The 24,315-nt window shown below is 38.6% G+C and overlaps 3 protein-coding genes across 3 annotated transcripts in view; 2 read left to right on the top strand and 1 right to left on the bottom strand.

Moving 5' to 3' along the window:
- The window catches only part of LOC119417632 (adenylate cyclase type 6), a 48,571-nt gene extending 43,258 nt beyond the window's left edge, over window positions 1–5,313 (top strand). Inside the window, exon 24 of the mRNA XM_037684884.1 lies at window positions 3,713–5,313. Within this exon, the coding sequence (XP_037540812.1) occupies window positions 3,713–3,841 (129 nt within the window). The 3' untranslated portion in view covers window positions 3,842–5,313. The remainder of the gene's footprint in view (window positions 1–3,712) is intronic.
- A 4,878-nt stretch (window positions 5,314–10,191) lies between these two features.
- Window positions 10,192–23,153, top strand: galnt6 (UDP-N-acetyl-alpha-D-galactosamine:polypeptide N-acetylgalactosaminyltransferase 6 (GalNAc-T6)). Its single transcript, XM_037684183.1, has 10 exons — window positions 10,192–10,670; window positions 11,205–11,377; window positions 17,884–18,033; window positions 20,195–20,429; window positions 20,516–20,633; window positions 20,715–20,915; window positions 21,044–21,175; window positions 21,260–21,361; window positions 21,439–21,597; window positions 22,616–23,153. The coding sequence occupies exons 1-10, from the start codon at window positions 10,192–10,194 to the stop codon at window positions 22,727–22,729; spliced, it is 1,863 nt and encodes a 620-aa protein (XP_037540111.1). The 3' UTR covers window positions 22,730–23,153.
- zgc:158263 (ceramide kinase family protein) overlaps window positions 22,999–24,315 on the bottom strand; it is a 19,851-nt gene continuing 18,534 nt past the window's right edge. The window contains exon 11 of the mRNA XM_037684488.1: window positions 22,999–23,063. Coding sequence (XP_037540416.1) covers window positions 22,999–23,063 — 65 coding nt within the window. The remainder of the gene's footprint in view (window positions 23,064–24,315) is intronic.

Below are 24,315 nucleotides of genomic sequence, written 5' to 3'. Positions count from 1 at the left end.
TATACTAAAATGAACTACTACTTACTACTTGTACTACTATTCCTACTTCACTGTTTTGCACTTGTAACGGGGCTACGGATCCCCTGCGATAAATGAGGGACTACTATAAACACCATGGTGATGGCTGTCACAGCTAAATGACTTTAGCAAATATAGAAATGACTAAAACTCAGCCAATTTTACAGATATTGAGCTCAAATGTGTTGTGTTTGTGGCTGAGCATGATCTCTAACACATACTTTGAGCAATACACTGCACAATATATTTCCTTAATATGTTGTCATTAACTGTTGTTAATGACCACAACTCAGACAAAGTTCCTAGAGAAATACTTTACTTCAAAATACTTCAGAGTTTTTGCATTTAAGATTCACAGCAGATAAAATAATTGTTGAACCTTTAAATATCCACTCTGCAGAGGGAAAACTTGTATTGAAGAAGCTAATTTGCACAAGAATCGTGCAAAATATGATACAAGCACCAAATTTAGCATGCTTGTTCCCAAGACTCTTCTGAACTATTCTGCCTGATTGGCAATCTAAAAATCCAGTCTTGTCAAACTTGCAGACAAATTCATTGTTAGGCCTGCTGACTGGAATTGGACTCTGATAGGAGGAACATGGCAGGTGGGTCCACTCTTCTACCAACTACCATAAATGCTCTTGTTATGCTCTTACTGACATGTGTTACTTGCATAGTACCAGGCTAATGACAGAAGATAACATGGATTGACAAAAATCATTCAAATTGATCAAGTAATTGCATTACCATATGATTACTTTACAGAAAAGGTTCTTCTTGAAAAAAGGCAGCCATATTGGATTTTCAAATGGCCAATCAGGCATATTTGTCAAATACCTCAAATAAGATCAGATTTGGTGCTTATATCACAGTTTGTACATTTTTTCTATTATCTGCTCTGCTATTGTTAAGGCCAGACATGCTGTTCTCTCCCTGAAATTGTTCCCTAGTGCCTTTTGGGTGTAGGCAGCAATTTAAATTTTCTCCAGAGGCCATGCATCTAACAAAGCATGGTCATCATTCGCTTCATAAACATTTAGCAGAGGTTAACCACGATGGACTGCTCAGATTGATGAAATGCTAGAAAGAACTATGCTGCCATCTGTAGTAGACTCAGTGTTACTGACAAGTAAAGCATATGATTTTCAGACTGATGCATTAAAAAAAACTTTTAAAGTTTTAAAAATTACTTTGTGTCATGTGTCAGTTTTAAGTTGCAGCATCAGATTATTTTTGTTGCCTGTGATGTAGGCAACATGTCAGTCAAACATTGAGCCCATTTCTAATTTTAACTTTACTCCAAATTGTGACATTGTTTTACAAAGTAAACACGTTTTGTTGAAGACCTTGTGACTAAGACCATAAATGACCATAAAATAAAAGAGCAACATATTCTTTTTGTAAAGGTCCATTTTTGTTTTGTTTTGCTTCTTTGTTTTGATCTCTTTAGGAACATGTAGATATATAAAACCAGATGAACATCCAAGCATTTATTGTAACTTTACAGTAATTGTTTGCTCTTTAGTATTTAAATCACCCTTTTGAAGAAAATTTGAGTTTGGAATAATTATAAATAAATAAAATTGTACAGGAATCCCAGAGATAAAAATGTGCCCACAAATTATGCGTGTTAAAAAATAAATGCTACATTAAATAACTTTTTTCTTCAAATAAATGTTGGATAAAGGGTTTTCAAGTCTGGTGTTTATATTTTTAATTTAGTGAGGAATCCTAAAAAGTACACAAAATGTAAAAACACACCATCACATTTTTTACTGTTCTCTCTTCTTTTTAAAACTTGTCACTTTTTTAAATCAAGTTTATTTATAAACCTCATAAATACCATTGACTAAAGTGATGTGCATAAAATAGAAAACAATAAATCATAAGGGGCACAAAAATATAACAAACATGTTAAATAAGAATTATTTTTCATGAAAACAGTTGAATTTTGAAAAAATATGTACAATAGTCCCTCATTTATAGCGGGTGTTAGGTTCTCCCCCGCAGTAAGTGAAAATCCACGAAATAGCGACGTTATATTTATTTTAGTATTTATATACTGTATATATTAGGGCTTTAGAAACACTTCCCACACTTTTGCAATGTTCTAAACTCTTAAACCTACGTCATTTTAACAACATATGTACAGTACTCATTGTACTCATCTGCTCACACATTCTCATGCTTGTGCTGCTGTATCGTTTTTATTCTATTAGTGCTTAGCATATTTTTAGTTGATGTTTTTCTTAGTTCATATCTTAGATCTTATTACTGTTTTTCTTTTACATTTTATTGTTGGATGTAACTGGGACCCTGAATACACAATCTCGTTCCACCACATGTACCACATGTGGTGCGAATGACAAATAAAGAAACTCTGACTCTGTACTGTATATGTAGCTACTAAACTGTATGTACCAGGCTCTGCAGAACAGAAGCGGCTCTTGGTTCTGGTCCGACTCGGTTAGTTTCTGCAGACCTACTCTACAGTGGCAAAGCCCATAATTCATTTTCTAAATTCTTAAACCTACTAATTTTAACATCATATTTATATGTAGTTAATAATTTTTACTTACCAGCACATCCACGCTCAGAGGTCCTCGTGGGCCGGTTGAAAGAGATGAAAAAAGTACCGGTGTGCGTCTCTGCTCGGATGTTCTCGTGGGCCAGCTAGGAGCGCTCAGGTTCACCGCTGAGTCTGGGGATCCAGTTCTGGTACAGTTCAGTGCAGCCCTTGGACGCCAAAGTGCATTTTGGGGATGGGGCAGAACTTCGGTTGGCTGGCGCGGGACTGTAGGTGGTCGATTGAGTCCAAGTCTGAATGAAAAAAGTCCAGATGGGCTTCAGATGGCGCCCCCGATCTTCGGCAGTGCGTCTCAGCTCGGAAGTCCTCGTGGACCAGCTACCAGCTTTCAAGCTTCACCGATGTGTCTGGAGGTCCGGTTCTGCTCTGGTTTTGCTCCGGTTCGGTGCGGCTCTCTGCATCTGCTCGACACTGAAGTCACTGTAATAAGCGTCAAACTATTTCCGATCATATCAAACTTTCCCTCTAGTATTTCAGCAGAAGGAAACAGGGTTTCTGGGCAGGGCCCTGTTGGCTTCTGGGAAATGTAGTCGTTGTGAACGGGAATACAGTGTTGGCTTATTGAGAGAAAACTACAAAAATATTTTTTCATGTACTTTTTACTGTACAGTACTGTATCTATGTCCCAATCACATGAGTAATATTAAAACTGACAATCATGTGTCCTGCACATTATGATGTTTTTGTACAGTATTATGTACAGTACGTTCACAATCCACGATAGAGCGAAGAGCGAGTTCACTGAAGTCGAACAACGAAGTAGCGAGAAACTATTGTGTGTGTGTGTGTGGGGGGGGGGGGGGGTAAATGGATCAATAATCAGGTTATATATCGTTAAACTCCTTGTTTCTAAATTATTGTTGTTCAAACATCCATCTGAAACAAGTAAGATATTACATGTTCATAACATTTCCATAGAGCTCCCATCCTTAACTATATATATATATATATATATATATATATATATATATATATATATATATATATATATAATCTGTCCTAGAGGTTTAGGGGGATTGTTCAGAGTAAAATAGTTCTGAGACTGTTGTTGTCTTTGGGAGGGTTTAATGTCTCATATTCTTTTTGTCAAATGTCCAACCCAAGGTGACCACAGACCTCTACCACATGTTGGTCAACAACGGATACCAGCTGGACTGTCGCGGTGTTGTCAAGGTGAAGGGGAAGGGGGAGATGACCACCTACTTCCTCACCAGCGGCCCCCCGGGTAGTTAACGACTGACCGGAGGGGAACTCTCACTGCATCCATGAGACTGAGCGCTCAGCCTGTCAACGAGCACGGTTCAGCCTCACCGGGGACAGGCCGGGGCCGACAGAGACGAGACCCTCTCTCAGATGCACACGTGTACGTCGTCGTTGGTGTCTGCAGGCTTTATCTCGAGCCGCCCAAGAGATCACACAGCCCAGTTGCCTTAGGATGGAAGAGGCTATGCTTGTGTTTAAGAGCAATAGTACAAGTTTATCTGGAGTCTTTTATTTATTTTTGTGACAAAAACAAAACTGTTCCTCTTGGAAAAAAATATGCAAGGACAACGTGAAGATGAATAACCAAAGAACCAACTATTGATTCAAAATACGCTGATTCTGCTCAAGAGGACAACGAACTTAGCTATAAAGTTCCTCCTTGGAGAGCGAAGGCCACGGAAACGTCTGTCACTGACAGGGTTGAACTCTTTTATTTTGTTGTGAATGAAGGAGAACGCACAGATACGCAGACTGAAAACACAATAACCTTGGTTTGGACTTTTCTGTGTTTTTATCAGGGCTTTTTTTTTTCCTTCTTAGTTCCTTCCAGTCTGTGATATTCCACAAGACTGTTTGGAGTTTGGTCAATGTACGAATGAACACTCGTTCTCTGCCTTTTAGTTTGCGCAACACAGAAAACATTTAAATTAAAAAAAACAAAACAAGAACTGCAAAATGAAGAAGGAAAAGTTGTGTTCAAACTGCACAACGATGGGGATTGTAACTCGTTATAAAGCATTGTGTGTGTGTGCGTGTCTGAATGCTGATCTGTACAGGGGCCTATGGAAACTTTTCACTGTGAGATTTTTACGATCTGCTTTCTTGCCAAACATTTTGCTGCAAAGGCGCATTTTATTCTTCGTAGTTGTGTATCCATTCCTAATCTTTGAGTCAGAATGATGTTTTTAAGAAGATTATGTCCCTTTATGCGCCTTTACCGGACTGTGATTTATGACTGACTTCATTCCAAATAAAGATATTTTTGGGGAGGGGGTTGTGTTACAATGAGTGGCGGTAAACTGAAGTCCTGATACCTTCAGGACAAAGTGCACACACTCTCTCCGTCTGCTTCGTATTGCCTTTGATATTGTTCAGCACCAATGTCGGCGTACTTCATGGGCCAAATTCACAGCATAGTCAGTATTTGACTCCAGTTTGTAGAAGCAGGAAACTGTTTGAATGAATGTAAGCAATAATGAAGGTTTTTGAATGATATTTTAGGTCTAACAGTTTAGACTCTTCATCAGCTAAAGGAACAGTTTGTCACGTTGTGTTGATCTTGTTTCTGTTCAAGCTCCGAAACACTCAGATGATCATATTTGCATTTATATTTCAGCATTTTAAGAAGAAAAAGCCAAGCCTGCAATCGACATTTAAAACATTAAACAATTAGTGCAATGATAAATTCACTTATATTCCCCTATTAAAAGAAATCAATAAATGGCTGTTTTTGTATTGCTGTCTGATTTCCATTCTCTAAAACACACAAAAAATTGAAAACGTGTTCCACTAAACAACACTTCCATCCTCTGAGTGTGTTCTCATGTCAATCTGCAAACTGCAATCAAGACTGCACCGTGTGACAGAAACCTGAGCGCTGCGCCCGTCTCTCTTTTCTGAAAAAAAAAAAAAAGATCTACGGTTTCAAGAGGGTGGTACAGGCGAGAGTATTTAATTGCTCGTGCATGAATAATACATTTCTGATGAGGTTATTGCAATGTTCACTCACAGCCCTCCGTGGTGATCATTAATTAAGAGACATAAATTCCTCCTAATCCTTGATGAAAAATGGACTGATGTTACACTAATAGCTACATGACACATGGACACGAGCTGCGTTATATTCAGTGGTTCTGATTGATTTGATGCTCCATTGTTAGATTTCAGCACAATACTGCATTTAAAATAAGACCTCTGTAATTACATAATAGTTTATTGAATTATAGGATTCATGGCAAAAAAAACAAAAGGCTTAATTTAGTAAAGTTGTATCAAAAGTTCTCCTGTCCTGATGCATGCTCAATAATCCAGGTAGAAAAATCTAAAAAAGTTAAATCTGGTCCTCTGGACATTCAAAAAACAAAACAAAGCAAAACAACAAAAAAATTGTAGAAACGTTTCGTCTTTCATCGAAAGACTTCTTCAGTCTGAGGAGCTGTATTCAGCTCAGTCTCTTAAATAGTACCTTCTCAGAGTGGATCAACCAGTTTTGCTGCTGACAACCAAAACCAGCTGATCACATGCTCAAGAAGGACCATCAGCCTAACAATGGGTCATTAGCACACTGATGGCTGTTTACTACTCACAGAGGGCTGAGTGATACTAGCAATCACAGCATTGTAAGAGGGGGACAGTTGAACCCGGAGGCCTCCACCCCTGTTTAATGATGGACGATTTCTTTTCACAAAGATGGCCTCCTTTACTCCTCTCTCAAACCATCGTTCCTCTCTGTCCAGGATGTGAACATCTTCATCCTTGAAAGAGTGACCGCTGGCCTGGAGATGAGTGTAGACCGCAGAGTCCTGGCCTGATGATGTTGATCTTCTGTGCTAGGTCATCCTTTTGGCCAGTGGCTGTTTAGTTTCCCCGATGTAAGACTGATCACCCTCCTGACACTGAACAGCATACACAATATTACTCTGTTTGTATTGCTCCCCATATGTGAAGTAGGTTGACTGCAGGCACAGTTTCAGGAGTTGACACCGTTGTTCTGTGTCAGCACCTCAGACTGAGGAAGTCTTTCGGATTAAAGACGAAACGTTTCTACATTTTTTGTTGTTGTTTTGCTTTGTTTTGTTTTTTGAATGTCCAGAGGACCAGATTTAACTTTTTTTTAGAAAAGTTCTCTTGGTGTTTTTGTTTTAAAAAAGCATGAAGTCTCAACTCTTAGGGGAATACATTTATTTTCCGTGTTACAGGAGGCATTCTACTCATTTTAGCTTCACGTCTTCTTGGAGATCCATTCAGTTCAACACGAAGCTGTTCTGACAGATTGATCATTGTGTGTGCAGTTCCAGGAAGACAATGTCCTCAACCACTGACCATGAATGATTGGTAAAGAGTTGCATAAGTTACAGCCTTTTATATTTACTACTCTGCACACCTGGTACCAAGTGAGGACATTAAAGATGTGACATCCCTCCACGTTGCAAAGAATTTGGAAGATATTTGCATAATAAAGCAGTTTCAGGGCACACCAGTGAAATGCACATACGCGAGAAAAGTTTTTGATTGGAAAAGTATTCAGTTAATTCATCTACTGAGCAAAATTCTTGTGTCATCCAACATATCTTATTTGTTCTGATATAGTTTTCTGTCCTGTTTTCAGAAGAATGATTAAGCCTCTTAACTCTGACCTGAAAAATCATTCAGGCACCCCAAAATAAAAAGCTCCTAAAGACAAAAAGCAGTGCTCTGGTTTGACCCCATCCATCCATTATCTTTTACCCACTTCTTCCTTTTCAGTTTGCAGGGGTCACTGGTGCCCATGTCCACCAGTCAGTGTGTGAGAGGCGGGGGACACGCCTGGACAGGTCTCCAGTCTATCACAGGGCTACAGGGACAAACAAGACAAACAACCATTCACTCTCACTCACACCTTGAGACACTTTAGAGTTACTAATCAGCCTAATGTGCATGGTTTTGGTCTGTGGGAGGAAACCGGATTTGTACCAGTACGACCTTCTCGCTGAGAGGCAGCAGCTCTACCAACTGAGCCACTGTGCTGCCAACAGAAGCATTAAGAGCCTAATTTCAGAAAAGGATAAAGTAAGTTGGTCTGGGGGAAAAGAAATGGCCAGTCATTGACCCCGTGGTAAGTAAACTGTCTTCGGGTGGAGGGATCGGGATCCAATGGCGACGTGTCCTTGGACAATGTAACACATTGCTCTCCAGAAGCTCATTGGTGTATAGTGAGACTTTGGGAGTATTGTGTGTGTGTGTGTGTGTGTTGGGGGGGGGGGGGGGTAAATGAGTGGATGAGAACCATTGTGAAGCACTTTGCAGAACTTAAGTTTAAAAATGTGCCATCCATGCAGAAAATCGTGTTTAAAATGGGTCTCAAGGTGCTTTGTTGTCAGCAGTTTGTCATAAAAGCACAAATGGTCTAAATTCATTTAGCTGAATCTTTTTACCAAAGCTATTACTAGTAGTAATACTGTTACATGATATATTGGGAGTGGTGGTGCAGAGGCTAGAGAAAGTGGGCCTGTGATTGGAAGGTCGCCAGTTCGACTCCCTGTACAAACAAAAATCAAAAAATGAGGGTGGAAAAGGTGAAATGCGCACATCTGCCTTCACCCTCATTCGCCCCACTCTGGGCCCCTGAGCAAGGCCCTTAACCCCCATTATCTGCTCCAAAACAGGTCTCTCTTGAAAATGAGTCCTCTTGACTCAAAGAGACTACCTGTATAAATAAAAGTTAAATACATAAAATAAAATAAAACATACATAAAATAGTCTTTTAGCACCCGGACTCCCAGAGCGATTAGCTGAAATCATGATACACAGTAAAGAAGGTGATGTCTGTGTCAGGTTCTTGCAGGATTTCCCCCCCTCTTCTTTATCTTTAATACTCAACTTTCAGAAACTTTTTCATCTCGTTCTAAATGTTTTTGGCACTCTTCTCTTGTGTCCTCTCCTTATCTGCTTTCTTTCTTTTATAGCGCACTGATGGTTATGTCAAGGTAAAGAAAACAAATGAGTGGAAAAGCATAAATATGCTATAAATAATACGAGTAAGACCATTTTGAAAGATGCTCAGAAGAAATTTAAAGAAGAAGTGGCTTAAGACTTTGGCACAGTTCTGAGTGTAAACTTAGCACATAATGTAAAAACTCTTTTCTTAGCTTGAACAATCCTCCTTCAGGTAAACTTCAACACCTCCACCGTGTGTCCGCTGCCCGTCGCTGATTGGCTGCGGCTCCATGTGACCAATTCAGTTCAGGTCGCGCGCTACCAGCAGGGGACTCGCTTCAACCAAACATCAAAGCACTTTTTCTTTCATGGCACCTGTTGTTCAGTTAAAGAACAAAACTCAGGAGTACTTCTAGTACTAGGTCTACTTCCACCTCCGGTGTGAGTCCAGCTGAAAGAGCAGAACCGAACCGGGTCGGTTTTGGCGGTACAGGAACAGGAGGAGGACAACAGAACAGGTGTCGCGCGACAGCTTCTTTTAAGTTTTATGTAAGCAAGAAAGTTTTTAAACTCCATTCTTAGCAACTTCCGGTCGTGTTTTTTTAATTCAAGTTAACTTTTGTTTCAGCTCTTAAATATTTGTGTCGGCTAAAAATAAATAAATAAAATAAAATACAGGGAAGTCGTCATCACCATCTCTTCCTCTTTCATTTCAGTTAAAATCTTTTCTTCGTTTTTGGTCTCAGTTCCAGAAACCTGCCTACCATTCTCTCCACTCGCATTTATATTTAGTCAAAATGTTAATTTTGATCTATTTCCTGGAACCTAATATATGAAGGCTCTGGTATGATAAGGATCAATTAAAATGTCTGTTCATGTTTTACTGTGTTATTGAGGGCTGACTGTAAAGAGACAACACAAAGTAGGCTTCTATTATTTTCAAACTCAAGTCTTCTCCTGAATCAGTCATGAGGCCAGCTGGCTTAAGGATCAAATAAATTAATTATGACCCAAGTAAGAGTGAGTCTTGTGAACAGTGAGCAGAGTCCTGCTTGCAGTGAGATCCTGTTTCACTCAGCAGGAAACAGTCTCCCATTGTGTCAAGGCCAGGTGAAGTTATGCCACACTCCACGTAGCAAAACTCCAGTTCCTGTTGCAGTTGACAAATGATGTATGATAAAGAATAAAGGGCCAGCGTGTCACTTACTGACTGGTGTGGTGGAGCTTCAGGCTGCACCTGCTATGCAGCTCACCTGTTGCCACGTGGGTCCTGGTGGACTGTGGCCAGAAGCAGGTGGATTCAGGTGTTTGCAGAGAGGCGCGGTGTGTTTGTTCTTTCTTACCACCTCCCTGCTCCCTCCACTCCCCCTATGGGATTGTCTCCTAAAGAAACGGAGCGGCAGGAGGAGGAGGAGCAGGGCTGGCTGGATCAGCAGCTGCTATGACACTTGGAGAGACGCACAAACCGGTTTGAGGTATTTCTTTTGTGCTTGCTACTGTCAACCTTTGTTTCGTTCAGGAATCACAGTGTGAGTGTGTAGCAAGACACCGCAAGTAACAGCTGAGTGTGCCTTGTTGTTTTTTCAAGACAAGGCTACTTTCAGCTCAAACATCCAGCGATCAGTTCAACTCAGGAGACTTTCTGCACTTTTTTCTGTTTTACAGCACTAAAGTTTTCTTCAAACATGCGTTTTTTACGTCGCCGGATGTCCCCTCTGAAGCTGGTGCTCCTTGGAGGCACGCTTTTCATGGTGGTCCTGGTGGTTCTTCAGAGGGACGTGGTCTCCTCACCTGATAGGGACCCCTGGTTACAGGACCTGGTTCACAAAAGGGACAAGGTGATGATCATGGTCCGAGATGCAGTGAACAACATTGGCTTCCAGATCGGAGCTCCTCAGCCGCCACCGGTTCAGGAGCAGCCCACGCAGAACGTGAAATGCCCTGCTGGATTTTACACTCGGACCGAGCTCAAGCCTCACCTGGAGAGGCCACCTCAGGACTCGCATGGCTTCGGGGCTGATGGGAAGGCGTTTCAGAAAGATGGCCTGACCCCTGAGGAGGAGAAGGAGAAGGAGGAGGGCATGACGCGCCATTGCTTTAATCAGTTTGCCAGTGACCGCATCTCGCTCAGCCGCAGTCTTGGCGATGACACCAGGCCTCCAGAGTAAGTTCTTAAAGCAATCTTAAATGAAACCAAACCCAGACGCTGTTTTGCCTACATGAAAGTAGACACAGCGAGATAACAGTCTGTCTCAGCTGGGGCAGTGCTCACACTGGTCAATCATTTACGTGCACTTTTAGTTCACACTTGCAGTCTTCTTAAAGAATCATCTGAGTAACCTGATTGTAATCTGGACTTCCGGCTCAAACAGCGGCCCAGGTCAAGATGCTGGTGTCAATAGTCCCATTCACAGTAAATGTTTGTCCAGCATGATATCCCAACACAATGATACGGAGAGCCTTTACATATTTGCTTTACGGTGGTTTTAGGTGGCTTTGAAAATGAGCGGTTTGATCTGGTTGAGTGAGAAACCTAAAGTGTCACCATGCAGTCAGACCTTGAGTATCCATAAACAAGAGTCTCGTACGCTTGGCTGTGTAAGACCTTGTGTGACTTTTATTTGATCAGATGTGTCTTTCACTCTTAGCCTTTTCCTCTCTCTCTTTGTATTTGGTGTGGGTGGCTTACCTCACACAGGTGCGTTGAAAGAAAATTCCCTCGCTGCCCTCCTCTGCCTACCACCAGCGTCGTGATCGTCTTCCACAATGAGGCCTGGTCCACGCTCCTCAGGACGGTTTACAGCGTCCTGCACTCCTCTCCCGCCATCTTGCTGAAGGAGATCATCTTGGTTGACGACGCCAGCACTGCAGGTTAATACACTAATAAAATATTTAAGGGAACTTGTTGAAAAGCTCTAAATGTTGTGTAACAACATGAGAAGTTAATGCAAAGTGGGAAAGTGTTGGGAGACTATGTTCAAATCATTGCAAACATTTATTAGAGTTTTGAAAAAAGCTTCATGTAAGTTAGAAGCCAAATCAATTGGACTCCACATTCATTCAACCTTTATTCATACAGGTTAGTCTCTTTGAGCCATGCGGACTCGTTTACAAGAGAGACCTGTTTTAAACAAAGAACACAGAAGAGGTACAGACAACAATAAGCAATCATAAAAAGCATATAAAATGAAAAGTAAACAGAAGAAATGATATACAAATGAAACAACAAAAAAAAACAGCTACATTATAAAGCGATGTAAAATACTAAAAACAGGAACATGTCTGTGTTGGATTTTGCCATGAACTTAGAAGTTGTTTAAAATCCTTTAGAGGGGTCAATATCGAGGGCTTCAGATCTTTTTGAAAGGTGTTCCAGGAAACAGGAGCAGAGAAAGAGAATGCCCTTTAAAGAGATGCAAATCAACCAAAATACCAGAGTATTTGTAAGAATCCACAAACTCAGTAGGGACACCTTTCATAGATAAGATAGGAGGAAGGACTGCCGGGACCGACTTCCTGTTTGAAAACAGCATCCTTTTGGTTTTATCAGCATTTAGCACCAGTTTGAAACAGAACAAATCTGACTGGATGATGTTGAATGCAGACTGTAAAAGCTGGAAGACCTTAGCAACTGTTCTAGCGCGACAATAAACAACTGTGTCGTCAGCATAGAAATGTAAGGACGCATCAGGAATGATGTGATTGTAGATTATACATTACTTACCAGATTACACACCTATCAGTAATCTTTTTCTCCTTCAACTTTTATCTCTTTCAGATTGTTGTTTTATGTTAACCTTGCAATCACAGGAAAAAAAACCCACAGTAGAAATAAAAATGCATGAAAAATGTTCATGCTGACAAAATTGAAAAAAATTAAGCATATTTGCAGTAATAATTACACTTACTGCAGCTACATGTATTTATCAGTTTTCAAACAAAATTTTTAATTTATATTTGTCGCTAGAAATGTTGTTCCAAGGCTAAAATGTTAAACATGTTTAGAAGAGTTGTGTTGCGTGTATTTACTTTTATGTATAGTCGTTTATTATTTTTTTACATATACAGTGGTGCTTGGATGTTTGTGAACTCTTTAGAATTTTCTATATTTCTGCATAAATTTGACCTAAAACATCATCAGATTTTCACACAAGTCCTAAAAATAGATAAAGAGAACCCAGTTAAACAAATGAGACAAAATACTATACTTGGTCATTTATTTAAAGGAGAATGAGCCGATATTACATATTTATGAGTAGAAAAAGTATGTGAACTTTTGCTTTCAGTATCTGGTGTGACCCCCTCTGTGCAGCAATAAATAACTGAATGTTTCTGGTAACTGTTGATCAGTCCTGCACACTGGCTTGGAGGAGTTTTAGCCCATTCCTCTGTACAGAACAGCTTCAACTCTGAGATGCTGGTTGGTTTCCTCACATTAACTGCTCACTTCAGATCTTTCCACAACATCTGGATTGGATTAAGGTCAGAACTTTGACTGGGCCATTCCCAAATATGAACTTTATTCTTCTTGAACCGTTCTTTGGTAGAACGACTTGTTGGTCATTGTCTTTCTGCACGACCCACCTTCTCTTCAGATTCAGTTCATGGACAGATGTTCTGATATTTTCCTTTAGAATCATCTCATATAATTCAGAATTCATTATTCCATCAATGATGGTAAGCCGTCCTTGCCCAGATGCAGCAAAACAGACTCAAACCATGAAACTACCACCATCATGTTTCACAGATGGGACAAGGTTCTTGTGCAGGAATGCTAGTGAAGAAAAAAAAGTTTTTCTTTCTCCAAACATAACACTTTTCATTTAAACCAAAAAGATCTATTTTGGTCTCATCCGTCCACAAAACATTCTTCCAACAGTCTTCTGGCTTGTTCACGTGATCTTTAACAAACTGCAGACGAGCAGCAATGTTCATTTTGGAGAGCAGTGGCTTCCTTCTTGCAACCCTGCCATGCACACCATTGTTGTTCAGTGTTCTCCTGATGGTGGACTCATGAACATTAACAATGTGAGAGAGGCCTTCAGCTGTTAGAAGTTACCCTGGGCTCCTTTGTGACCTCGCTGACTATTCCACACCTTGCTCTTGGAGTGATCTTTGTTGGTCGACCACTCCTGGGGAGGGCAACAATGGTCTTGAATTTCTTCCATTTGTACACAATCTGTCTGAATGTGGACTGGTGGAGTCCCAACTCTTTAGATATGTTTTTTTTTTTTACCTTTTCCAGTCTGATGAGCATCAACAACTCTTTTTATGAGCTCCTCAGAAACCTCCTTTGTTCCTGCCATGATCCACTTCCACAAACATGTTGTGAGGAGCAGACTTTGATAGATCCTGTTCTTTAAATCAAACAGGGTGTCCACTCACACCTGATCATTCATCCCATTGATTGAAAACACCTCACTCTAATTTCACCTTCAAATTAACTGCTCATCCTAGAGGTTCACATATTTTTGTCTCTCACAAATATGTAATATTGGAGCATTTCCCTCAATAAATAAATAACCAAGTAAAATATTTTGTCTCATTTGTTTAACTGGGTTCTCTTTATCTACTTTTAGGACTTGTGTGAAATTCTGATGATGTTTTAGGTCGTACTGATGGAGAAATATAGAAAAGTCTAAAGGGTTCACAAACATTCAAGCACCACTGTACCAAATATGTCACAATCAGGCAGAGTACAAATAAATTGTTTAGTGTAGGTATTTATTATTAGAGTAAATAACATAACGCAAACAAAAAATACACATTTACACAGTTTAAACTTCCAAGTGTTTGTTTCTACAAATGCCTAATAAACAAACAAACAAACAAAAAAAAACAACTAGAAAACCTTTCCCTCACATGTCAATGTTCTCTGAGGTTTAATAAACTGAACCCTGATAAGCGAATCGCAGCCCAGATCTCATTCAGGCAAGCTGAAACTCGAGAAGGTTTAACGTTCAGATTTTTATTCTCAGTATTTCAAAAGCTTTCCTTTATTCTGAAGTCTGGAAACATGCTGTATTAGCTCATTGCCAGCGACTTACTGAAAGAAATACCAGTACTTATTGTTTATTTACAAATTAATAAGTAACAATGGTGGCTCTTCATTTCACTTCTAGTTAAAGGAGTTGAAAATGATCTTTTTCACTTTGCATGAGACCGTGTAAGTCAGGTGTGTTTAGTTTATTCTAAATACGTGGTGAAAGTTAACATAACAGGCTTTGTTTTCTTTGGGTGAGGTGTTAATTCAAATATTCAGCTTACGCACTTAAGTGCCACAGTAACTGAAAGGTAACAGCAAGTGCATCCAACAATACAAAAATAAACTTTATTTACTTCTATTTACATGTAAAATACGTTAGTACTAGAATTTAAAAAAAATTGTGGAACTTTTGTTTGTTTATTTCCTTGATATTTGAACTTGGTTGGAGCAATTGTTTGAGAAAGAGAAGTTAAAAGAGGATGATGATTTGTCAGAAGCTCCAGTAAAACAAAGATCATGTTAGTCACAATAGGCCATTACATAAACACTGTTTGTTTGTTTGTTTCATAAATTACATTCAATAAGTATAAAATTATAGTCTATTTATATAACACACAGTTCACCCTATTTTCCCACATGGACTGTTCAGGCTTTGGTTTTCTACCAAAGGCCAGGGAGCTCAAGGGTTCTGCACAGTATCCCATCTGAATAGAGTTTGGACTGGAAGTCCCACAGTAAAGAGGGAGACCCCATTAAGGATGGTGGAGAATAGCAGGGCTAAGATACTGTGGGACTCCCAGATCCAGACTGACAAACAGGTGATGGCTAACCATCTGAACATTGTGGTGGTCAACAAGCAAGAGAAGAAGGCAGTGGTGATAGATGTAGCAACCTTGTGACCGTAGCATCAGGAAGAAGGAGCAGAAGACACTAGAGAATTACCAAGGGCTGAAAGAGGAAATATAGAAGTTGTGGAGAGTCAGAGTCAGTAGTCCCAGTGCTCATTAGAGCACTTGGTACTCTGACCTCCAAACTGGAAGAGTGTCTCTACCAGATCCCAGGAACAACCTCAGAGATCTCTGTCCAGAAGAGTGCAGAGCTATTAGAAGCATCAAACTCCCAGACTTCTAGTAGAGGACCAGGGTTTGAAGAGAAGTGGAACCACCAATTTAAAAAAGTAAAAAAAAAAAAAAAATTTGGAGAGCTGGGTGCTTTTATTTTTTATTTTTTTACAAAAAATATTAATATATCACCTGTAAAGAGCTAATGTTAGTTACAGAGCAGGTAACGAGCATAAACTTTGAAAACATCAAAAGTCCACTAAAGTTACAGATAATTCATTAATAAACAGTGACAACTTCAAGCTCCTGTATATGTTTTGATAAGACATCGCAGAGTCGAGTTTGTTTAGGATTTTAGCAGTTTACTCCCACTAAAGTAAATAGACTGAGCGGATGCAAGCTGCAAAGACACAAAGTGAGAGTGATGAGAAGGGAGACAACCACAGCAGCAGTCTCACAAGACTGAATCTGAGTTCATCTGTGTTTGAAACTGAAGCTGGAAGCAGAAAATCTAAATAGCAGCGTGTCAGGAAATCTCTCGGGTGCAGCTTCACCTTATTCAGAACAATGAAAGAGCTGTCTTTAATACTTCAAGTGCAGCACAGCAACATCCCACAGAACTGTGCTAATATCTGACACGTTAAGTGCTGTGAGCTACAAGTAATGGAAAATAAAGATAACTGTCAGCTTTAGGAAACGTCACATTATGATTATCATGAATTATTTGTTTAGACAATGAAGCCACTTTGTGCCCACCTCATTACTGTGGTCTGTTCCCTTCTTTAGTTCTGACAGAAGCACTTCTGCTGCAGTTTGAATGCTCTTATTAGATGTATAACTTGCAGGTGCTGTGACATATTGTGTGCAGACAATATTTGAGAGGGTAAATGATGTGTTTTAAATGTAAGCAGCTTTTCCACTAAACTTGCTCAACATTTTATTCTGAGTTGCTTGAAGCTTAGGTCACTTGAACTGGTCAACATTTTCTTGTTACTTTTGTGAGATTGTTGATATTTTATTATATTTTTGATGTTCTTCATTTTAATTATACAACTGTAATTTGATCTTACAAAGCAATGCGCAAAAGCAAAAATCACAAGCATTAGGTTTTTATTTTTCCTGTTTTTGTTTTTCCTTTAGTTGTTCATTTAGTCACACATCCCTCCATTTATTCAGTCATTCCCGCTAAGTGCTTCTGAAATTTTTGACTGCATGATCTTGATTTGACACTCGTTTTCTATTGTGGCCTTTATTGTGCCTTTTTTTCATGGGCAGGTGATTTTTTTAACACTTCATGTCATACACAGATTACATCTAAAACCATTGAAACTAAGCTGATTACTGTTAGTTTATCCCTGTTCTTTCTAGTTTTTAGAGGACAACACTAAAGAATTTGTGCATAAAAGGACAAAATTTCATCAGTCTTATTTTTTTGTAGACTGACGGTCCATTCAGTGGCAAATTAAAATGACCAACTGAAATCTAATAAAGTAAACCCAAACAAGGAGTTAGAAATCTTAGCAGAGAAATAAAACATTAAAAGTACAGGTAGAGAAATGTTAGCCCATTTTTTTCCTCTTAATTAAATATATAACTCCAACTAAATGAGAATTTCCTGACAATTAGAAAGAAAAAGAGGACACTCCATTTTTTACTTCAAAGGTAAAACCTGGATGATGTGAATTTATGGAGACGGTTCTGTTCTGAGAGGAGCTCAGGTTGCTTCAAAGCTAGCAGAAAATTTGCCATATTTGTTAATTTCCTCAGTTTTTAAATGATTATTGGCTTCATACATTCAAATACATGTTCCTGAACACAAAAAGACATTATAAACGCAATAAAAGCTCATATTTGTACTAACATTATTACACCTGATAGTTATCTGTATTGTTACTTCACATCTGTCAATCATTAATAATACGTGTGGTTCATTAACAGAAATATTCTGTGTTTGTTGGGTTTGCTATTGTTCAACCTCAGCTGAATGCACGTTTCTTCTCCTACTTCTCTTTTTAGCTCCCAGAGCTGTAACTTCCTGTTCATGTGTAGTTGATCGATTCACTCAGCCTGAAACTTATGAGAAAGATGTGCATTGTGGTCACAGACGTTCTGCGTGGGGAAGTGTGACTCAGTTTTACCAGCAGAGTTTCCACTTTACTGCTTTCTTCTGGCAGGGGTCTCTGACGTTAACTGTTTGCCTTTTTCTTCATGTAGTGGGAGACCTCATACCAGGTTTCACAGATCATTTGTGTCTGTCGTTTGAAGTCTGCTGAGCATGTGATCACACTGAAGTAATGTCACCCACTCACAATGATGTTTTGTATCTGCAGAGCATCTTAAGAGCAAGCTGGAGGAGTTTGTGCAGCAGCTGAAGATTGTCCGTGTGGTCAGACAGCCGGAGAGAAAGGGCCTCATCACAGCCAGGCTGCTGGGTGCCAGTACAGCTCAGGGTGAAATTCTCACCTTCCTTGATGCCCACTGTAAGAACAACTACGCAGCTGTAGCAACAACACTGCTTCAGCATGTTGCAGCAACTTGATCATAAAATCATCAGGGTTGGAAGTTGAACTAAAATGTGCTCGTGCTTATACTAGAAAGCATTTCTAGTAATTTTCCAAATAAAATGTTGGTACCTTGGTAATAGCATTAGCTTTAGTTATATTTGAGATGATTTGATATAATATAGCATTAGGGACCATGTATCCATCATTTATTAATGTTTGGAAGCTTCTCTTTCACATGTAAGTCTCAGTAAAGTATTCTACAAATAGATGTTTGTTTAAAGGCTGAAAATTAAACCCTACCTGAAACGAAACACAAATCAAGGGTGGAAATTCCACCTCATTATTGGGGGTGTCAGTAAAAGGGGAGTTTTTTAAGACTGCTTTTTGGGGGGTTCTTTAAGACCCTGTTTGCACGAGAACAACCTCTGAAAACATTAGTTTTTTTCAATGTTTATTGGGCATAATAAACAATAAAAGAGAGAGTTTGAACAAAAACGCTGTAGTTTCCATGTAAGTCAAGTTGCCAGATAAGAAATTATGAACTATAGTACTGTGGCTATAAAATTATAGTATTTTGACCTCAACTGTCGTGCTGAGTAAGGTATTCTAAGATTAGGTGTGTGCTGTGTTTGTTTAACATGTGTACAGAAAAGGAGGGGTTAAATAGGACATTTTAAATTTATCTGGCAACACTGATGATGGCTCAGCTGCATTCATTGTGCATGCAGTGTCTGCATGATCACAGTTACATACATACAAAGTAATGAATACACAATCGTCTCTTTGGACCCTGGGTTTTATTGGTTTTGCTCCTACATGCTGAAAAATGGGGAGTAGCACGAAAACACTCTGCTGTCTGCCATTTATTATAACTGTTGTTAGTGCAGAAAAACAACTTTTGACTGCAGACACCTGTAGCGCGCATGTGCGACTTCACACTTGCGAAGCATTTCGTGTAAACGTGTTCATGTACGTCGTGTAAACGGGGCCTTAGTTACAGTAAAATGTAAAGTTGTAAAATGAAATAAAAATGAAACCGTCATTACCGTGTTCTCCGGGTAGAAAAGTTGTAGAAAATAAACTATCAAAACCACTGAACGTCTTTCTCCACCTGCCCCCCAATTATTGTTGCACTTGATTCACTACCTTGTCACTTGCGACTTTCAACAGAAGTTTATTATTTGGGATTTTTTTTGTTTTTTTACAAAACCATATAAACTATAAGAACATATCGCTAAACACCTGACATGCATACACACACAATAATAAAGCCCAAAAGAAAAGAAAAAGATCACAACCACATTGAGACAGTGTCTGTTGTTGCCATAAAAACATGTTACCAAAAACTCTGCTGTAATCTCGAAATATTTAAATATAAATATGGGTGTAGTTTTCAGTCTAAAGATGGTTTAGTTCCAAGTTGAGGATAGATTTATTTTGGTTTAAATTGCTTGTGTGGTCTTTGAATAATTGTCACTGATCTGTAGCAGTTTTACAAGAATTTAAAGCTCTAAAAAGATAGAACTTATTAACAAACAGAAGACTTATGTCTAATAAATAAATCCACTAAATCAAATACAAATATTCTTCAGCAACACTGATTTATTGTGGAGTCTGTAAATATAAATTATGCACCACTGAAATGATGAGACAAGATCTATTGTCCCGACTGATCAAAGCTCCCTTTAAACGTTATAGAAATATTGTTGCCGTCTACACAAAGCCTAAACATTTGGGTTTGAGTAGAATAACAAGAAACATTCCCAAAGATTCCACAGATATATAAGACATAAATCGTTTTGCTTATATAAACGGTGGATAAGTTTTCTTTTCTATATATTGCTTAGAATTAAAGTTTTTCATACGATTTATTGGGGAGTCCAGTCCATCTTTGTTTTTCAAAATTGGGGGCGTGGTTCAGACCACCACATGATTTTGATGCAACTTGCAGAAACTAATCTTTAGATGCACATGTAATGATGAGCATGATGTTTGGAAAAAAGTATTGTTCATAAATAGTTTATTTACTAATGGATCTTTTGTAAAGCAATCAGTTTCTTGCAGGAGACAAAAAAGTATACTGTAGTGGCTCATATAAGACTGTATTAAGTCCTGTCTGTCCCTTCTCCATGTATAGGTGAGTGCTTCCATGGTTGGCTTGAGCCACTTTTGGCTCGCATTGTTGAGGAGCCCACGGCTGTAGTTAGCCCAGAGATCACCACCATAGACCTCAACAACTTTCAGTTCCACAGTCCTGTGGCCACTAACCGAGCTTACAACCGAGGGAACTTCGACTGGAGCCTGACTTTTGGCTGGGAGCCGATACCAGAAGATGCAAAGAGGCTGCGCAAGGACGAAACCTACCCTGTAAAGTAAGATGGACCATGTTGTTTTCACTGCTGACGTTCTGAATCATTTAAAGCCTGAAGCTTCTGTAACTGCTCCATGAAAATTTTAGGACACCTACTTTTGCCGGCGGTCTTTTTGCAATCTCAAAGAAGTACTTTGAGCATATTGGAACATACGATGACAAGATGGAGATCTGGGGTGGAGAAAACGTAGAGATGTCTTTCAGGGTCAGTTTCTTCTCTCACAGTTATCATACTAAGAGCTTCTGTATCCATCAGTTAAACATTTGTTGCCTTTGTTATTTTAAGGTCTGGCAGTGTGGGGGTCAGTTAGAGATCATCCCGTGTTCTGTGGTGGGCCACGTTTTCCGCACCAAAAGCCCACATACTTTCCCCAAAGGCACCGAGGTCATCACTCGCAACCAGGTGCGCCTGGCTGAAGTCTGGATGGATGATTATAAGAAGGTCTTCTACCGTCGCAACAATAACGCCGCAGTTATGGCCAGAGAGGTCCGTTTTCAACACAAGTTTACGGGAATTTGTCCCGCAGATGCATCGAGTTGTTACTGTATGCAAATGTAGGAGCTTGGTTTGCCTTGTCAAGTGTAATAACTACCGGTACATCCCCGTGGTCACAGAATAAGTACGGAGACATTTCTGATCGTCTCAAACTGAGGGAGACGCTTCACTGTAAGAACTTCAGCTGGTACCTAAACACCATCTACCCAGAGATCTTCATTCCAGACTTAAAGCCGGAAAAATTTGGAGCAGTGAGTTCCGTTTGTGTATAGCAATACAAAACACTGCATGTCCCACATGATTAGGGTTTCTAACTTATTGTCTGTTTCCACCAGCTTAAAAACTCTGGATCCAACACCTGCCTGGATGTTGGAGAGAATAACCAGGGAGGTAAACCTCTGATCATGTACGTGTGTCACAACATGGGAGGCAACCAGGTACACAAACTAGCAGTGGAAAATGAAGAGCTGTAAGATACTTTGTTCAGTGCTTACTGGTTGGTTGTGTCTTTCAGTACTTTGAGTACACGTCTCATAAGGAGCTACGTCATAACATTGGTAAGCAGCTGTGTCTTCATGCGAACGACCAACCAGATCCAGTGAAGCTTGAGCTGTGTCAGCTGAAGGGGAAGGGTTCTTTTTTATCCCCACAAGAAGAGTGGATCTTTACAGAGGTGAGGAACACTTGGTCCCGGATTCACTGCAAAAGTTGAATATGTACGCCAATTTCTTGTACTTGGTTTCCTAAGCGATGAGAATATAAAAAACTGTTATTTCTCAATGAGCACTAAAAATAATTTTAGCATTACACTGTTGTAGACAGCTGATTATTATTATCAGTCTGAACACGGAAGACCCCTTTTGCTTCTATTTGGGTACAATAAATATAAAATATATAATAAAATAAGGAAATAAGAAACTCTAGTTGTTACGTGCGTGCATATTCAGAAGTTTAACACTGATCACCCCAAAGCCAGGTTATCCTCACCTTGGGAATTTGCAAGACGTTTTCTGAAAACTTTGAGATACGGAGCCAATAATGCAGTTTTGGGTTTGGCTCCTTTGAAATTCTCCATGAAACATCTACCAAAGCAAACATTAAACTCCAGCACTTATTACTGATGAATCTCCAGTGGTAACCGTGTCCAATTTTGAGCTTTTTTAACTTGAATGAGAGAAAAACAGATAGTTTTCTGCATAATAACCTTCTTTTTAATAATCCATTTAGTCACTTTGTAGTAATTTGGGCTTTTTTCCTAAACTATAGTAGGCAAGGGAGGGATCTAGTTAGCGCTTGATGATTTGAATAGCAGCCATGGCAGTCATTCTTGTATGAGCCTAAATGCTGTTTAAACTGTTGAGCAACATTAAGTCTAAACCTTTGGTAGAAACGTCATGAACGGGAATAATTTGCTATGTGTAATATATTTCCTGTTGTAGCAGGATGTAAATATGTATTTGTTTATGCGTTAATAGAGACTGAATCAATTTTAGATCTGTTACGTTTTGTACTGATTCAACAACTGAACTAAACAACAAGTGTTGTACTTTTTATGATAGATTTTTGTATAAAATGTTGGCATTAAGTGAAATCAGAAGATAAACATTTTATTGTCTGACTATTTATTTAAATTACTTGTGTTGAGGAGATGTTTGTGAAATAACAAGTCAGCATGTGATTCTTCTCTTCAGGAAAATCTTCTGAAGAATCCCGCCAGTGGGAAATGTTTACAGATGAAAGGAGACCGGGTTGAGATGGACCACTGTAATCCTGCAGATCTCCACCAGCACTGGACCTTCAGCTGACCTCCCAGTGTGCCTGTTAGGTGACCTCTGATGCCTTGTGCTCTCCTCATTCTCAGACTCTAGAGCTCAGAGCCAAATCAACACTAATCCAGGAGGGTCTGCTGCAGAGCACTGGGCTAACTGATGACCAGTGAAAGGTGGAGGACAGAGTAAAGACATTGACTTTTATTTAAAATAACCCAAGACTTGGGTTGGTCTTAAAATTAAAAAAAAAAAAACTTATTTATGAAGAAAACTCAGGAAGGTATTTTTTCAGTAGTTGGGGATCTTTAGACATGTGCAGACTTTGACTTTAGGAGTGGCAGCTTGGCAAAGGCAGTGTTACTGCCATTATCTTAACACACGTTTTACACTCCAGTATGAACAATTAACATCGACGTGAAGGTTTTATTTTTTTTATCTGACAGTGATTGTTGAATTTTGACGAGCACGATATGCCTGTTTTTAAAGAAAACAATCCTTTTTTTTAATAAAAACTCTGTCTTTTGAATGCTGTTTTCTCTCATAATATTAGAATATGATCTTTTCATCGTAACCTTTTGGGTCAGGACTTTAAAAACATTTCAGAAATTTATTGAAGTTATAAATAATGTTAGTGGTTTATATGCCCACATGAAATACAATTTTCCTGAATTGCAATGTGTACTGAAAGAAAGATAAAATTCCTTTGTTGTATGATGTACTATAAATATTATACTATCAGTCTCTAAAGTCACTGTAACATTAACGTCCTTGAAAGGCTTTAGGACACTGATTATTCTTGATTTTACCCATCAAGAAGTTAAGGAGGTGGACAAATGTCTCACTCGTGTCTGACAAAACTTGAAATGTGAGTTTCAAGGAATGGCAGGATGTCAAACCTGATCTGAAGGAATGTGTAGATTTCACCTCACACCCAGGTTTGATAGAGCAAAGGTTCAACAGTTTGTTTAAGAGACATATATGTATATATATATTTATATATATGTATATACAGTATATGTATATATATATACATATATATACTGTATATATGTATATATATATATATAAATATGTGTGTGTGTGTATATATATGTATATATATAATATATATATATATATGTATGTGTGTGTGTATATATATATGTATGTATGTGTGTGTGTATATATATGTGTAAATATATCTAATATATATATATATATACATATATATTATATATATACATGTATATATATATATATATGTATGTATATGTATGTGTATATATATATATGTATATATATGTATATATATATATATATATATGTGTATATATATGTATGTATATGTGTGTATATGTGTGTATATGTATAATTGTGTATATATATAGATATAGATATGTGTGTGTTTGTGTGTATATATGTATATATATATGTATGTTTGTATATATATGTGTGTATATATTATATGTATATGTGTGTGTGAGTATATATATGTGTGTGTATATATATATATATATGTGTGTGTGTGTATATGTGTGTGGATATGTGTATATATATATATATATGTGTGTGTGTGTGTATATATATATGTGTGTGTGTGTGTGTATATGTGTATATATATATATATATATATATATATATAT

The sequence above is a fragment of the Nematolebias whitei genome, chromosome 11 (genome assembly GCF_014905685.2).
Source record: "Nematolebias whitei isolate Nwh7 chromosome 11, NemWhi1, whole genome shotgun sequence".
NCBI classification, from domain to species: Eukaryota; Metazoa; Chordata; class Actinopteri; order Cyprinodontiformes; family Rivulidae; genus Nematolebias; species Nematolebias whitei.
The sequence above is the reverse complement of the archived record's forward strand: the minus strand, read 5'-3'. Positions and strand labels throughout refer to the sequence as shown.

Coding starts and splice junctions, on each gene's coding strand:
- galnt6 (XM_037684183.1), top strand. CDS start 10,192: ATGCGTTTTTTACGTCGCCGGATGTCCCCTCTGAAGCTGGTGCTCCTT. Junction 20,430..20,515: donor GACGAAACCTACCCTGTAAA/GTAAGATGGACC, acceptor TGAAAATTTTAG/GACACCTACTTTTGCCGGCG. Junction 21,176..21,259: donor AGCCGGAAAAATTTGGAGCA/GTGAGTTCCGTT, acceptor TGTTTCCACCAG/CTTAAAAACTCTGGATCCAA.